This window comes from Zalophus californianus, chromosome 1 (genome assembly GCF_009762305.2).
Source record: "Zalophus californianus isolate mZalCal1 chromosome 1, mZalCal1.pri.v2, whole genome shotgun sequence".
NCBI classification, from domain to species: Eukaryota; Metazoa; Chordata; class Mammalia; order Carnivora; family Otariidae; genus Zalophus; species Zalophus californianus.
Window position 1 is genome coordinate 54,528,183 of NC_045595.1, and position 17,577 is coordinate 54,545,759.

Genomic DNA, 17,577 nt, shown 5'->3' on the forward strand with positions numbered 1-17,577 from the left:
TAAGTTCTGAAACCATGGCATACTTTCTCTATGCCTCTGCTACTTCATCAAGAAAAAAAAATAGGGCTGCTGTATAATGTGTTTAATATATTGCCTGCCACATAAGCACACAATGAACATAGCTATCACTATCATTACTACCACTCCTAAATATCTCGATTAATAAGTATTTCGTATATTATCCTACATAAAAGAAATTACAATGGAAATTTAAATACTTTCATTTCTCTATCTCCTACTCAATATATAAAAAGTTACCATAAATTATGGTATTACAACAAAATATGTTATTATGTAATCAGTAAAAATCTATGAAAGAATATTTATGGGGGGGGCGCCTGGGTGACTCAGTCAGTTAAGTATCCAACTCTTGATTTTGGCTCCAGTCATGATCTCAGGGTCATGAGATCAAGCCCCATGCTAGGCTCTGTCCTCACTCGGACTCTCCTTAAGTTTCTCTCTCCCTCTCCCTCTGCCTCCCCGGAACTTGCTCTCACTCTCTCTCAAATAAATAAATCTTAAAAAAAAAAGAATATTTATGGATATCTAAAAATGCTCAAGACAGAATTTGAATCAAAACAGACATAAAATTATGCATTTAGTAATAAGATTCTGGTTTTATTTTAAAAATAATCTTAACGGAACTAAATTTAAATTTTCTCCTAGGGGCGCCTGGGTGGCCCAGTCGTTAAGCGTCTGCCTTGGGCTCAGGTCATGATCCCAGGGTCCTGGGATCAAGCCCCGCATCAGGCTCCCTGCTCAGGGGGAAGCCTGCTTCTCCGTCTCCCGCTCCCCCTGCTTGTGTTCCCTCTTTCGCTGTGTCTCTCTGTCAAATACATAAATAAAATCTTTTAAAAAAATAAATAAAAAAGGTAAAGTCTAAAATAAATAAATAAATTTTCTCCTAGATATTTTTTCATATTTAAGTAAGTAGTATATTAAGAAAACAAACCAAACTATTGGCAATACTTATTTTTGGTTTCTCCTTCTTTTACTTTCTGCATTTTCAATGTTTTCTACATTAAATATGTTTCTTTCAAATTCAAAATATTTAACTTTATATAACTTTCAAATCACAAAGCATTTACAGAAAAAACTGCCTTTGTGAAATTGAAGATGATCCTTTAAGTGATATAATTTGACCAACTATATATGGCATATATTTATTAAGTGCCCATATATTTACTTTTTAGAAAAGAACACATTTCAAATATTGCAGCAGAGTGGATGTGTAATAAGATTTTTCTGTGGGAAAAAGACATACACTCGTAAATCCAAAAAGGAAGGGAATGAGAACCTTTGTGTTCAACATGTCATAATTGTTCCACCCAGGGCTCATTTCCATCATGAGATCAAAGCCATGCTTTTTATATATTAGGCACAAATAATATTTGCAAATCTGAATTTTGAAAAGGAATCTAACTTAAAGGCCAAGAACCTACTTTGAAAACCAGACTGGTTATGTGGCAGATGGCTAAGGCAGAAGCAGGTGGCTTTCAAACACAATGGATATACTGGAAAATCAATTCAACATGTGTCTCTAGGGTTATGTTTGTACACAGGTACATGTACATGCACGTGTATAAGAATGTTAACATATAGACAGAAATATCAGCGTACGTAAGCAATTATCACCAGTATTAAAACATTTCATCCTCAGACATGAGTTTAAAAAAAAAAAAAGATACAAAAATAGAGAAGCCAGTATTTAGAATTTGAAACACTCTCCTACTAAGATACAACAGAGGAGAAAGTCTCCAGACTAATCTCCACTTAACCAACTTGCCATTCATTCTTAAACTTTCCATTTTCTCTTAAAGATATGCAGACTTTATATTCACAGGATAATCAATGTTCATGGTTGGTACACTTCCATATACATCTTGCTCCCACATCAGTTTGTTATATTCACTATAATTAAACAGTTTAATTAAATACTATATAAACCAATAAGATAGAGTATAAAATAAAGGGCTGTTGTTTCTATGAAAACTAAGGTGCTTTGGAAAGACTCAAGAGAAGCACACTACTTTTTTAAAAATGAATTTAAAGTGGGCAAGGCCTTTCAAAAGATTATTAAAATCTAAGGGTCTTGGGGAAAAAAATCTAAGAGTCTGTCCCACACTGCTTCATAAGTATCACCAGGTTATCACTCCACTTTATAAAAATTTTTAAACTGGAAACTATAGTCCATGCAATGAGCACAAGAAAGGTATAGAAGTCCAATCAGTAGGTTTATATTTTAAAAACTTAAGGTCTTGGTTTTAAGTTAAAGTAATTAAAAATAGAACCACCATAGGATCCAGTAATTGCCAAAATACCCACTTCTGGGTATTTATCCAAAGAATACAATACTAATTTGAGGGGTGCCTGGGTGGCTCAGTTGGTTAAGCGACTGCCTTCGACTCAGGTCATGATCCTGGAGTTCTGGGATCGAGTCCCACATCGGGCTTCCTGCTCAGCAGGGAGTCTGCTTCTCCCTCTGACCCTCTTCCCTCTCGTGCTTTCTATCTCTCATTCTCTCTCTCTCTCAAATAAATAAATAAAATCTTTAAAAAAAAGAACACAATACTAATTTGAAAACATACATGCACCCCTATGTTTACTGCAGCATTATTTACAATAGCCAAGTAATGGAAGCAGCCCAAGTGACCACTGACAGATGAATGGATAAAGAAGATATAGTGTATATATACACAATGGAATATTATTCAGTCATAAAAAAAAGAATGAAATCTTGCCACTTGCAACAACATGGACTGATCTAGACAGTATAATGCTAAGCGAAGTCAGTCTGAGAAAGACATATAGCAAATCATTTCACTCATATGTAGAATTTAAGAAACAAAAGAACAAAGGAAAAAAACCCAGACTCTCAACTATAAAGAACAAACAAATGGTTGCAGATGAGTGAAACAGGTGAAGGTAATTAAGAGTACCTTTACCTTGATTAGCACTAATATATGGAATTGTTGAAATCACTAAATTGTACACCTGAAATTAATATAATACTGTATGTTAACTACACTGGAATTAAAATTTAAAAAATGAAATTGGTGGTTTTGCTGTAAATACATGTATTAAAGAAACAATTTTTTAAAAATGTTCTCCCTTGGCTCTCTATGAAGTTTTGTTTGTTTTTTAAGATTTTATTTATTTGAGAGTGAAGCGAGAAAGCACGAGGCGGGGGAGGGGACACACAGGGACAGAGGGAGAGGGAGAAGCAGACTCCCTGCTGAGCAGAGAGCCCAACTCAGAGCTGGAGCCAAAGGCAGATGCTTAACCAGCTGAGTCACGCAGGTGCCCCTCTATGAAGTTTTTCAAAATAATATAAATGCATACAGTATGCTTTACCTGTAATGTTCTTTTTAACATAAAAGTCTATAATCTCAGAATCACTAGTAAAAAAATTTCTTAGGGACGCCTGGGTGGTACAGTCAGTTAAGTATCCAACTCGGTTTCGGCTCAGGTCGTGATCTCAGGGTTGTGAGATGGAACTTAGCGTCAGACTGCACTCAGCATGGAGTCCGCTTGAGACTCTTCCCCGCGCCCCCCCCCCCCCCCCCCGCCCCGGGCTTGGGCATGCACGCACTCGCTCATTCTCTCTTAAAATAAATAAATAAATCTTTAAAAAAATGTCTTGGTGTTCTCTGGTACAGATTAAGACGAATTATATAGTTGCACTGTTAGGTTTTATTGTCAACATTTTTGTCCTTTGTCAATGACCAAACACCTTTTTTATTTCAAAGATAGCTATTATGCACATAAATATATATTACTTTGCACATAAATATATATTACTTTTCTTCATTTATACCTTTAATTTTAATGATCTGAATCTTTATTCTCATGATTCTGTTATTCTGATGGATATGTTATCTGGACAGGCTTAATTCTTGAAGTGATTTACTGTCCATTACTTGTTTGCTTGTTTTTAATGTCACCTTTAAATAGGAGAGGTTTAAAGGTACTCGATTCAATATTTGGATTTCCAAGCTAAATATCCAGTAAAATAAATTTACCTATGCCAGAAACAGACACAGAATTAAGCGACTGACTAATCATCAAAACCTTCAGGAATACATAAAAGTAAAGCCAAAAAACAGCAAGATGGTAACTTACAGGGCAGACTTAGCCCATAAATATGTTGTTTGGCTTCCATAATATGTCAAAAATCACAAGATTACTAAGCTATCTTTCAAGTTTCTCTTGAAAAATCAGAAGGTCTGGCAAGACTGGGCTCACAGTCCTAAATCAAAACAATCAACTAAAGCTAAGACGACACTGCCCCTTTAGACAGCACTTACACTCTTCAGTTTGTCCAAGTCACGTAACATGGGTTCACTCATTGTCACTACCTGCCTGGCTACATGTACCTGTTTTCAAACCCTAGCAGAACTATATCTTCTATATGCCTCAACTAACCATAACTTCCATAAGACATGGAAGTGAAAGTTATATGAAAAGAGGGGCGCCTGGGTGGCTCAGTTGGTTAAGCAGCTGCCCTTGGCTCGGGTCATGATCCTGGGGTCCTGGGATGGAGCCCCGTGTCCGGCTCGCTGCTCAGTGGAGAGCCTGCTTCTCCCTCTCCCTCTGCCTGCCACTCTGCCTACTTGTGCTGTCTCTCTCTCTGTGTCAAATAAATAAATAAAATCTTTAAAAAAAAAGTTATATGAAAAGAGTTTCCTCTAAATTGTTAAGCCTAGCTGTCCCATTCAGGCAGACCTAAAAAACCTGTTTATTAAGAGTAAATTATAGGGGTACCTGGGTGGCTCAGTCAGTTGAGCATCTGACTCTTGGTCTCAGCTCAGGTACTGATCTCAGGGTCATGAGATAAAGCCCCGCATCAGACTCCGCGCTCAGTGCAGAGTCCGCTTGTCTCTATTCCTCTCCCTCTGCCCCTCCCCCTATTCATGCACTCGTGCTCTCTCAAAAAATTTTTAAAATCTTAAAAAAAAAAAGTAAATTATAAGAATGCATATGCTCTACTAGAGAATGCAAATGTACATTGAATGCCAATGATGTGTTACAGTGTATATGAAAATTATAAGCAATTTAGTATATACTCATGCTAAGCACAGAAAAACTCAGATTCTAGAACTTTCTTGTCTTCATTAATGTAAGAAAGTCAATTCATGTGCAAAACCAAAACAAGAACAAACGAAGCATCTTTGCTACTCTACCATAAAACTGAGCCTTTTAACACATAAAAAACACATGAAGGATACTGAAGGTTTTAGCAAAAGGGTAAAATAAAATACAGCAATATGTTAGGAAGCAAACAGGAATTATAAGCATCCATTCAATTGCTAGAATAAATATTATTCATCCCATTTATTCAATGAAAACAAAACTATTTTTTACCACAACTTTGAGGTACTTGCTGAGGTACCTCTTTTTAGTTACCAAAGGTAAATGTGGAGAATACTAGCTCAAAGAACAGTAAGTTAGCAGAAAAAGGAAATCTAGCAGACTTACCCGCTCTGCAGTTGCCTCATCCCCTGGCAGACATGCAGCAGCAGCAGCACAAGCTATTTCCATCATAGCAGAGCTGGATGGAGCATCAGTTGTGGATGAAGACCTGGGTCGGCCCGACTGCATAACAGTTGCCATCTCCTGGCCAGATTTCCTGTTGATTTGGGGACTTCCTTTCGGGGCCTCTGGTTTGCCCCGCCTACTATGTAAGCTTGTCCCCCTCTTCATCTTGGGTGGCACTCGGATCTGCTGCAGGACACGATTCAGAGCTGTGGGGTGGGTGGGGACACCATCAATCTCAGCACATGCGTTCTGGCTTTCCAGATCCATTTCAGGTTCTGGATCTGCCTGAATTTGTTGCACATCGTGTGGAGACACTGATGACCTCCTGCGCTGGTGCTGGAAGAGATGCTTCAAGCCTTGGCCAATCACATTAATGTTCTCCAAAGCATTGTGGGTCATTTTAGACAACTTTTGTTCTGATTCTGTCTGCTTTCTGGCCTCTGCATCTTGGGATTTGCCTCCAGGATCAGGGTCCTCATATAACTGTTCACTGCCCGAAGGCTCCATCAGTAGACTTAATACGCTTATTTGCAAACTCAAAAACTTAAACACACCAAGACTGTCAAATTAGGTAGGCATTTGCTTCAACAGTAACTACACATGCAGCTGTGAGACGGAGGCTTCATGCCTATCTAATGTTAAAAAAAAAAAAGAAAGAAAGAAAAGAGCCTCTTATTATAAATCCATGCAAAATCTCCAGTGTTAAAGAAAAACATGCCTCTAGCCAAACAAATAGGCACTATCATTAAGCAATCTTTAATCAGAAGATTAAAAGACAGTTTTCTAGATAGTGGGTAATCATTATTTTCTACAATAGGAGAAAAAGCTCAGAAACAAGTACATAGCAAATGAAAACAGCAATGTTTAAAAAAAAAAAAAATCCCTACAAGTTTCAATATATGAAGAACTGGATACTAGAGGAGTCATCTTGGAATGGAAACCATAATAACAGTTGACAGAATAGCCATTACTTGGGAAATCAAGAGGGAACAGACCATTCAATATGTACAGTGTAGCTGAGGCAATTTAATTCCTCTCACTCATAACCACAGTTAAATGTCCATATGCTGGAACTCAGCAAAGTAAAATCAAAGAACAATGAGAAGTGGATATCCCAATCCAACTGTGTATGGATTTTAATGAAAAAGAGGAATTTCTTGTTACCATTCATATTTGTCAAGTTCACTGGTAAACAGGGGTGATAGGCTTGCTCTATTGAGAAGAAAAAGGAAATAAAAATCTTGTAAGCTGAATTCTCTGAAGCACAAATGACCGTCTGGCACCATAAGAGCAAATGATCCACACAGACTATATCTTCAGAGAGACTAGAGCTTTGCTCAGTACCAGCTATCAAGAAAAGAGATTGAGTCATTCCAGAGGTGGGGAACAGCAGGCAAGATAGTTTACATCTCAAATGGACAAGTGTTGGATAGTTGGAATCAGTATCCACCCTATCCTACCCTGCAAAAAAAGAAAAGAGATTCAAAGAAATCCCTTTCTCTGAATAGTGTCATCGCTGACAGAAGTTTTCCACATATCCACACAAATTCAAAAACAAAGAAGTAACACAGTAACTGGGTATGAAGGAAGGGTAGAAAAAAAGAAAGGTCAAAATGCAACCACACACCAATATTAAACTCAGGAAATTAAAAGGAAGCTGAAACTAAGAGATGTAAAGTCAACATAACTGCTATGGTTATGGAAATTACATGCAAAAAAAAGAGGAGGGGAAGATGGTAGGAATGAGATTTTTCTTAATGGAAAGAAACAGGTAGTATTTTTTTACTGAGTTTTTGCAAATATATAAATTTGTATTAATGCACAGAACCTGCTAGAGAGGACAAAATATGGTGTGGGAAGTTATTCCCCTATTTTCCCTCAACCTTTTGTTCAACAAGCTTTAAAACTCCCTACACTACCACATACTTTGAACAGCCTAAGTCACTACCAATGAGGCCCCTCATGCTGTGGGGATATGGAGACTCCTTGCCACCAAGTAGCCATCATAAATTAGCTGGATGTAAAAGAGTTCACTGTGAACTCAAGGCTGCTGGAGTTCAGAGGGATTGGCATACAAACCTGCTAGGGTCTTCCTCATGGTAATTACTCTCAAAAGACCTTACCATGTATATATATGGTACTGTCATTGTGGCTCTGCTGTCCATATTTTTTTCATGCCTATTTCCCCACCTCCTGACCTCTTTGTGACTCAGGGGCATAAATGTTGTGACAGACTTAAGGACATTTATCTCTCACCAGTACCTTCCTACTTTCTAAATACCACAAAATTCTTTGCTCCCAAACTACTCATGGGAATGGGAAATTTCACTGCCTTCTGCTCAAATTCTTTGTGGCCACACTGAAATGGGGCTTCTTACCCTTGTCCTAATTGTGCACTGCTTTTGTTTTTTCCTCGTCCCATTGGGGGAGCCAAGAAAGAATCCCTTAATCCTTATTAGGTTAATGACTATCTTGACCTTTACTGGAGTTTTCTGGGGCTCCTTGAGGGCAAAAATGTTGCCAATAGTACATGTATTTAATTATACTCACCTTCCCTCCTGAGTTTGTAGAGGAGACTAATAGTTATTGAATTATTTCCACTCTGCAAAGCATTAAGCGCCTCAGAGAGTAAGAGTTATGTAACCAAGATAATCCAGTAACTAATCTCTTATTGTACTAGGCAATTTAGACCCTAAGAAGATGTGAGGATGTGAAAGCAGCAGACTGACAATAAGGAAGTAATTTACTCTTTTCCTTATTTGTATTGTATTAGCTAAATAATACAACTGACTTTTTTGTTTTTGGAAACAAAAAATATAAAATAAGTTTTCCATGAGAGTAAAAGATACCATGATTAAAGGAATGGTATCAAGGTTAGCTGGAAAGCCAAATGACCTACTTGTCTCGTATAAAGATATTATCTGTAAACTTGTTTCTTTGGGCAGTGTTATAAACTAATCAAGCGGGCATCTGCTTCTTATTAAAAAAAAAAAAAGGAAAACATAGTACATTTTAAATGTCAGTAACTTCATTTGAGATTTCAATAGCATTTGTACATCATTTTTATTTTCAAATAACTGGAAATGATTACAAACAAAAAATGCCAGCATTCCTAGGAAAACCTAGAAATAGGGTGTCAAGCCAAAGCTTACACAGGCCATCTATACAGCTGCAAAGGTTATATACTAGAACAGTAATGAATTCTAACATTTGTAAAGGCAAGACATTCCTTAACTGTACTAACTAGTAGAGGCTTACTTAGCATGGAACCCTAAAGAAACCTAAATTAAGCTTTAAATATCAAGTTGTAAGATAAGAATTTTGAAAAACAACCTGCTGAACTACCTCTACAATGTATTAGTATATACACTTGTAGCTATCACCTGCATTATTGCTGTGATATCAACACAAACAAGAAATATGGCCAAAATTTTGAAGCTTGCTAAAATTTTCTGTAGGCCAACAGAAAATCTTTAAGGTTACCTTTCAATATATGCCAAATATTAAGGAAGGTGAAATACTGTGCCCAAAATACCAAAGACAATGATGATGTAGTAATTATAAAATTGCTGACAGTAAGAATGCAAACACTAAAGGAATTCGTAATGTCAAAGTTTTTTAGGACTCCCTTATTTTCTTCTTTAAGACAGCAAATTCAAATGAGTATACAGCTGCTCAGTTTATAAAACTCTCCAAATAATAATATTGAGATACCTGGTTTAACACAAAGAAGTTCAACCAGAAAGTTAAGTGTGCTTTTGTAAGAAAGAAACGTTGGCTTCTCTTTTATTCACTCAGCTTCTCTGAAAAGTAAAGTTCTTATAAGTAAACTAGAAAAGGTAGACAGAGAATAGGGAGCAAAAGGGTATGGGGAAAAGGGACAAGGGGAAGGACTACAAAGGAGGGAAAAGAAAAGGAAAAGGTAGCTATTTACAGAGCAGGCATTTCAGAGAACTTTGTTCAATTCTCAGAATTTTTAACAATTTTTCTACAACAGTTTCACCAAAGACGTATTACGACATTACTTCACATTCAAGAAACAAGCCACTACAAATTAATATCAGGGATAAATTTAAAGTTGTTTTAAAAGTCTGGTAAATATTTAGGAGGGTGCTCTGGAAAACCATTCAAATTAATAAATTATCTTTTTTTTGATACAGTGACCAAAGCTTTTTGGTTTGGCTATGAACCAAGTTATTTCACTAACCATAGAGAGTTGTATACTTGCCTTTATCACTCTTCCTCAAGCACTTCCAAGGTGTACAGGAATCCTTTTAGGACAAGCTGAAAAGCAAACATTAAGAATTACAAATTGAAAAACTTAGAGGGGAGAAGTTAACTATATTTACATAGAAAAAACTGAGTTTATATATAACAAATGTTAACATTTATCTCTCACTGGTAGGAGTAGGATAGTTTTTTCTAGTATTTTCAGTATTTTCTAATTTTTCAAAAATATAATCAAGAAAAACTATAATCAACAAAGAAGACATTTTGGAAAAAAGAGTGTTCACTTGTTAGTACTTAAGGAAGTACGCATGTCATTAAATAGCAATGAATATTTTTACACTATGATACTGAATTAGGAATGTCTATTAATTCTAATCTTAAAGTAACATGAAATGCAAGACAAGTACATAACAATTTTATAAGCAAATATTTTTTCAAGTAGCTTGCAATTCTTTATCTGCAATTTTGCATTCAAAACAAACTCTAAACACTGTATCTACCATGAACAATTGAGAATCAGGAAGCAAGAAAACTGAAATTTTTGTGGAGAAATGATCTTCTGACAGCCATTACCAGAGAGGCAATTTAATTAGACAAGTATTTGGGGGGCATCTGCTATGTGCTCAGCATTACACAGACCAAATGAAAGCATATTATCCTGGGGCGCCTGGGTGGCTCAGTCATTAAGCGTCTACCTTCGGCTCAGGTCATGATCCCAGGGTCCTGGGATCGAGCCCCGCCATCAGGTTCCCTGCTCAGCGGGAAGCCTGCTTCTCCCTCTCCCACTCCCCCTACTTGTGTTCCCTCTCTCGCTGTGTCTCTCTCTGTCAAATAAATAAAAATTTAAAAAATCTTTAAAAAATAAAATAAAAAAAAATAAAGGGAAAAGGGACCTTAAAAAAAAAAAAAAAAGCAAGCAAGCATATTATCCTGCCCTCAAGGAACTCACAATCTGGGACAGAAAGTAAGATTTACATACTTGAAACTTAAGGAAAATAGCACAAAAGAATATCATTAAAGCTAAAATGTGTGAGGAAAACTGCAATTACCATTAGAAGATCAGTTAAGATTAAATTTGTTCGGGAAAGCTTCATGAAAGGGAAAGAAGCTTTAGCTGAGCTTTGAAGGCTGAGAAGACAAATAAATAAGAAAGAAGATATGGACCAAGATACAGAAGCTTAGAAACCCAGCTAGAAGACCAATAAACACAGTTTTGGGAGTAAGGAAAGAGGCTAGATGGGGGAGCCTGGGTGGCTCAGTTGGTTAAGCATCTGCCTTGGGCTTAGGTCATGATCCCAGAGTCCTGGGCTCAAGTCCTGCATTGGGCTCCCTGCTTCTTAGGGAGCCTGCTTCTTCCTGTCCCCCTGCTTGTGTGCACGCATACATGCGCATGCTCTCTCAAATAAATAAATCTTAAAAAAAAAAAAAAAGAGGCTACATGACTGTACTGGTGGATACACATTTCCTGGTGGCTGGTAGGTAAATGTGAGAAAGGACTTCCTATCACATAATCTTTTGTACCTTTTGAATTCTGTGCCTTATGACTATTATTATGTATTGAAAAAATAAACATTTTTTAAAAAGGAAGAAAATACATGTTTCAATCTCTATGGTAAACATTTAAAAAATAGTAAAATAGTATTTAACTGATACATTAAATAGAAAGAAAATATAGAATTAAAATGCCCAAATGAATACAAAAAAAGAGGGAAAGATCACAGAACAAGCAGAACATATAAAAAGCAAAATGTAAGAGGTCAAGTGTAAACCCAAATATTCCAACAATTACACTAACGTAATCAGATCAAAAGACAAAAATAATTACACTAATAAAGAACAAAATTCAACTATTATGTTGTTCATAAGAATCACACCTAAGATACAAAGATAGAAAACAGTTAAAAATGAAAAGTATGGAGGGGCACCTGGGTGGCTCAGTTGGTTAAGCGTCTGCCTTTAGCTCAGGTCATGATCCCAGGGTCCTGGGATCAAGCCCTATAACGGGCTTCCTGCTCAGTGAAGAGCCTGCTTCTCCCTCTCCCTCTGCCTACCTCTCTGCCTACTTGTACTCTCTATCTGTCAAATAAATAAAATCTTAAAAAAAAAAAATGAAAAGTATGGAAAGGTCATACAGAAAAGGAAAGCCTCTCTAGCCATATTAATAGTACTCAAAGTAGGGGCGCCTGGGTGGTTCAGTCGACAGGCGTCTGCCTTTGGCTCAGGTCATGATCCCAGGGTCCTGGGATGGAGTCCCTGCTCAGCGGGGAGCCTGCTTCTCCCTCTCCCACTCCCCCTGCTTGTGTTCCTTCTCTCGCTGTGTCTCTCTCTGTCAGATAAATGAATAAAATCTTAAAAAAAAAAAGGACTTAAAGTAGACTCTAATGCAAAAAGCATTTATAGGTGTATAATTCTTAGGATTCAATGTATAACTCATCAGTAAGATATAACAAAATTTCTATGCATATAATAACAGAGCCTTCAAATATATAAAGTGAAAGTTGGCAGAATTTTAAGTAGTAAAAAATATCCATATAATCATAATGGGGAAACTTTTAATACCAGTAGCTGACAGAACAAATGACCCAGAAAGAGGGAAGAAAAATAAAAATAGAAATTTGAATAGCATGATTAACCAGACCTACACTACCCAATAACTGCAGAAGAAATACTGTATCAAGCACTGAGAGATCATTTACTAAAAGTGATCATATGCTGAGCCCTAAGGTAAGTCTCACAAGTTATTCTCTGACCACAATGTGGATTCCTAACATTCAGAGAAAGGAAACAACCACACTCCCCTCTCCAACCCCCATTTTTGCCTCATCCAACCTTTAGGCAATACAGCAGGGATAGGAGGTTGGCAAAATGGGTGAAGGAGAGAGGGAAATACAGGCTTCCAGTTATGGAATGAGGCATGGAAATAAAAGGCACAGCATAAGGATACAGTCAATGACATTGTAATAGCGATGTAATGGGACAGATGGTAGTTACATTTGTGGTGAATGTAGCATAATACATAAACTTGTCAAATCACTAAGCTGTACACCTGAAACTAACGTAACACTGTATGTCAACTATACTTAAAAAAACATACATACTTAAATACATACACTTTAAAAAATATAACAGGGATGGAGCAACACCTAAAACCCTGGAGGGAAAGCTTTCTCTCTGACTAAAGGAAATATTGTCCTAAGAGTATGGAAGAACTCCACCGAAGTTAGGAGGATTTAAACCACAAATTTTGACAAACTGCTTAAGACTGAATGTGGGCTGGGACATCTGGGTGGCTCAGTTGGTTAAGCGACTGCCTTCGGCTCAGGTCATGATCCTGGAGTCCCGGGTTCGAGTCCCACATCGGACTCTCTGCTCAGCGGGGAGTGTGCTTCTCCCTCTGACCCTCCCCCTCTCATGCTCTCTCAAATAAATAAATAAAATCTTAAAAAAAAAAAAGACTGAATATGGGCTAACATGAGAGTGTAAAGCCCCTGGGGACTAAAATGCTAAGAGAGTTCCCACCCCAGGCTTTTTCTCCAGGAACCTCAAAAGAATTTCTAATGCGGGGGGGATCTGAGACAATGCAGAAAAAGTTCCTCATCCTTGCCCTCACTCACCCCTATGGAGCTTGAAGAGTAGAACAGGCAATGCCAATCAGCCCAGACATTGTTCCCCTATCTCCCTCTGGAACAAAAGGCTTAATCTACAAAGAAAAATTCATCAAGGCCTGTACCCTGAGAACACTGGCAGAATCCCACTAGAGCTGGAGGAAAAGAAAGAGACGGAGAATACTGGCACTCAATCTCACTATCTCTCTAAATTAACGACCTTAACGCAGGGGTGAGAGAGCTCTAAAAACCTTGGCCAGGGGCACCTGGGAGGCTCAGTTGGTTAAGCATCCAACACTTGGTTTCAGTTCAGGACATGATCTTGCCAGTCGTGAGATGGAGCTCCGACTTAGGCTCCATGCCCAGTGTGGAGTCTGTTTCAGATTCTCTCTCTCTTGCTCCCTCCTCCTTCACCCCCGCCCCACCCTTCTCTCTCTCAATAAAATAAATGAGTTTTTTAAAATATCTTTAAAAAAAAAAAAAACCTTGGGGCCCCTGGGTGGCTGAGTCGTTAAGCGTCTGCCTTCGGCTCAGGTCATGATCCCAGGGTCCTGGGATCAAGCCCCACATTGGGCTCCCTGCTCGGTGGGAAGACTGCTTCTCCCTCTCCGACTCCCCCTGCTTGTGTTCCCTCTCTCCCTGTGTCTCTCTCTGTCAAATAAATAAATAAAATCTTTTTAAAAAGTAAATTAAATTAAAATAAGTCAAAATAATGAAATAAAAATAAAATAAAATAGAATAGAATAATAAAATGAAATAAACCTTGAGGGCAACTGGGTGGCTCAGGTCATGATCTCAGGGTCCTGGGATCAAGTCCCGCATAGGGCTTCCTGCTCAGCAGGGAATCTGCTTCTCCTCTCTCTCCCTCTGCTCCTACCCCGGGCTCGTGCTCTTTCTCTCTCTCTCAAATAAATAAAAAATTCTTTAAAAATAAAAAAAAAACATGGCTAATTTAAGGGCTTAAAAAATTAACCTAGATACTGCAGTTGGGTAGAAAGAACAAGGAGAAGCTCTACCCAAAGAAGTGGCAGGTAAAGTTTTGTGAAGACCCAACCTCCAAGACCCACGTTCTAGTACCTGCCTAAATCTGAGGCTTAATAGACCATCACAGAACTCCCCTTACCCTCCATTACCATGCTAACAAGCTCTAACAGTAACAGTGGAATATAGCTGCAAGAGACGGACTCTGAGAAACAGCACAAAGGTAAAGCCAAAGCCAAGCAAGGAGATAACGGACACTCCTAGACAAGGGACACTAGGAAAATGTCAAGTCTCTGGGTTCCCATGGCAAAAACAAGTAAGTATCAACTCTGGTAACCATAGCAATAATAAACTTCAAACACAGCCCAACCTCTAACAAATTAACACAAATTCTACCTTAAAGGACTAGCAGAAGGAAATCTGCAGTCTTCTCTAAGCATGTAAAATATTTACTTCAGTATTTCCTATCCTATACAACATGCCCAGCATTCAAAAATATCATGAAGTATGCCAAAAACAGTTTGAAAAAACAAAGCAATCATCAGAACTAGACTCAGATATGACATAGATTTTGGAACTATCAGGTAATTTAAAACACGTTTAATATGTTAAAGACTGTAATGGAAAAGGTAGACAACATGCAAGATCAGAAGGGTAAATTCACAGAGATGGAAATCGTAAGAATCAAATGGAAATTCTAGAAATAAAAACACAGAAACAAATAACAAAAGATTATTAGTAGACTTCAAACAGCTGAAAAAAGAATCCATGAACTTGAAAAGAAGCTAAGAGAAACACCCAAACTGAAACGTAAAGAAAATATAGTAGGAAAATAAAACAGGAAAGAACATATGAAAAATGTGGGAAATTATCAAACAATGTAACATACACATACTTAGAATGCCGAGAAAGAGAGAATGGAGAAAAAATCAGAATGCCCAAGAACCTACCAAAATTAGTGACAAGACACCTAATTACAGACTTAAGAAACTCCAAAAAACAAACAAGATAAATATATCCTCCCCCCTCCCCAAAATACACACACCGGAGCATATCATATTTAAATTGCTGAAAGGCAAAGAGAAAATCGTGAAGGTAGCCAGAGAAGAAAAACATTACACACAGGGGAATAAAAATAAGGATTACAATAAACTTGCAGTCAGAAGTTTTGCAAGACGACAGTGGAGTGACAACTTCAAAATACTGAAAAAAAACTGCCCAACCAGTATTCTATATCAAGTGAAAATATCCTTCATAAGTGAAGAAGATATAAAGATGCTCCCAGACAAAAACAGAGAATTCATTGCCAGCACATCCACCCTATAAGAAATATTAAAGGAAGTTCTTTGGGCAGAAGGAATATGATAAGGTGAGAAGCTTGGATTTACACCAAAAAATGAATAAATGAAGGTAAAATAAAATCTTTTCTTTTTCATATTTTTAATTGCTCTAAAATAAAATTGTTTAAAGTAGTGAACAATGTACTGGGTATTTATAGCATACGTAGCGAAATATTTAACAATAGTTACAGTGAAAGGAAGATTTAGGAACATACACTATTAAGATATATGCACTACATGTAAAGTGGTATCATTTTAAGGTATACTCGGGTTATTTTTTTTTTAAGATTTTATTTATTTATTTGACAGAGAGAGACACAGTGAGAGAGGGAACATAAGCAGGGGGAGTGGGAGAGGGAGAAGCAGGCTTCCGGCAGAGCGGGGAGCCCGATGCGGGGCTCAATCCCAGGACCCTGGGATCATGACCTGAGGCGAAGGCAGACGCTAAACGACTGAGCCACCCAGGTGCCCCTACTCAGGTTATTTTTAAATGAATACTGTAAATCCAAAGGCAACCACTAAAAGCCATTTTTTTATAGATTTATTTATTTATTTGAGTGAGAGAGTGTGTGTGAATAGGGGGAGGGACAGAGGGAAAGGAAGAGAATCCTGAAGCAGACTCCCCACTGAGCACAGAGCCCAACATGGGGCTGGATCCCATGACCGTGAGATCATGACCTGAGCCAAAATCAAGAAACAGATGCTTAACTGACTGAGCCACTCAGGAACCCCAAAAACCACTTTAAATAAGTAAAAATAAGTCAATAGGGAGGATGTAAGAATACTAATAAAAAGTTCAGTTCACACTACAGAAGGCAAAAGAAGAAAAAAGAAATGCAACAAATAGGGACACCTGGGTGGCTCAGCCGGTTAAGTGTCTACCTTTGGATCAGGTCATAATCCCAGGGTCTTGGGATCAAGCCCCACATCGGGCTCCCTGCTCAGCAAGAAGCCTGCTTCTCCCTCTCCCTCTGCTGCTACCCCACCCCACTGCTTATGCTCTCTCACTTTCTCTCTCAAATAAGTAAATTTAAAAAAAGTAAAATCTTTAAAGACTTTCAACTCAGTAACTGTTAAAACAAGTAGGCAAAAATCAGGAAGGAGGGCGCCTGGGTGGCTCAGTTGGTTAAGCGACTGCCTTCGGCTCAGGTCATGATCCTGGAGTCCCGGGATCGAGTCCCACATCGGACTCCCTGCTCAGCAGGGAGTCTGCTTCTCCCTCTGACCCTCTTCCCATTCGTGCTCTCTCTCTCTCATTCTCTCTCTCAAATAAATAAAATCTTTAATAAAAAAAAAAAATCAGGAAGGAGAACTCAATAGTACTACCACCTAACTTTTTTTTTTTAAGATTTATTTATTTATTTGACAGAGCAATAGAGCCAGAGAGCACAAGTGGAGGGAACACCAGAGGGAGAGGGAGAAGCAGGCTCCCCACCGAGCAGAGAGCCCGATGCGGGGCCCGATTCCAGGACCCTGGGATCACGACCCGAGCTGAAGGCAGACGCTTAACCATCTGAGCCAGCCGGGCGCCCCACTACCACCTAACTTAAATGACATTTACAGAACACTTCACCCAGTAACTGCTGAATACACATTCTTTTCAAGTGTACTTGCAACATTCAAAGATATACTATATTCTGAGCCATAAAACAAAAAAACAAAAAATTTTTAAGATTTTATTTGAGAGAGAGAGAGAGAGAGAGAGAACACGAGCGGGGGAAGGGGCAGAGGGAGAGGGAGGACCCCAAGCTAAAGGCAGATGCTTAACTGACTGAGCCACCCAGGTGCCCCTTAAAAATCGTTTTTTAAAAGTGGTACAAAGTATAGTCTCAGACCACAATGAAATTATATTAAAATCAATAGCAAAGGGGCGCCTGGGTGGC

At 38.2% G+C, this 17,577-nt stretch overlaps 1 protein-coding gene across 3 annotated transcripts in view; it reads right to left on the reverse strand.

Moving 5' to 3' along the window:
* TMCC1 (transmembrane and coiled-coil domain family 1) overlaps window positions 1–17,577 on the reverse strand; it is a 251,422-nt gene that overhangs the window by 181,310 nt on the left and 52,535 nt on the right. Inside the window, exons 2-3 of one of the 3 annotated variants that reach the window (XM_027584063.1) lie at window positions 9,767–9,822; window positions 5,479–6,170 (exon numbers count right to left, since the gene is read on the reverse strand). In XM_027584063.1, the coding sequence (XP_027439864.1) occupies window positions 5,479–6,045 (567 nt within the window). In that variant the 5' untranslated portion in view covers window positions 6,046–6,170; window positions 9,767–9,822. Of the gene's footprint in view, window positions 1–5,478; window positions 6,173–9,766; window positions 9,823–17,577 lie in introns of those variants that run through there. The other 2 variants (XM_027584064.2, XM_027584070.2) reach the window with 2 other exon arrangements.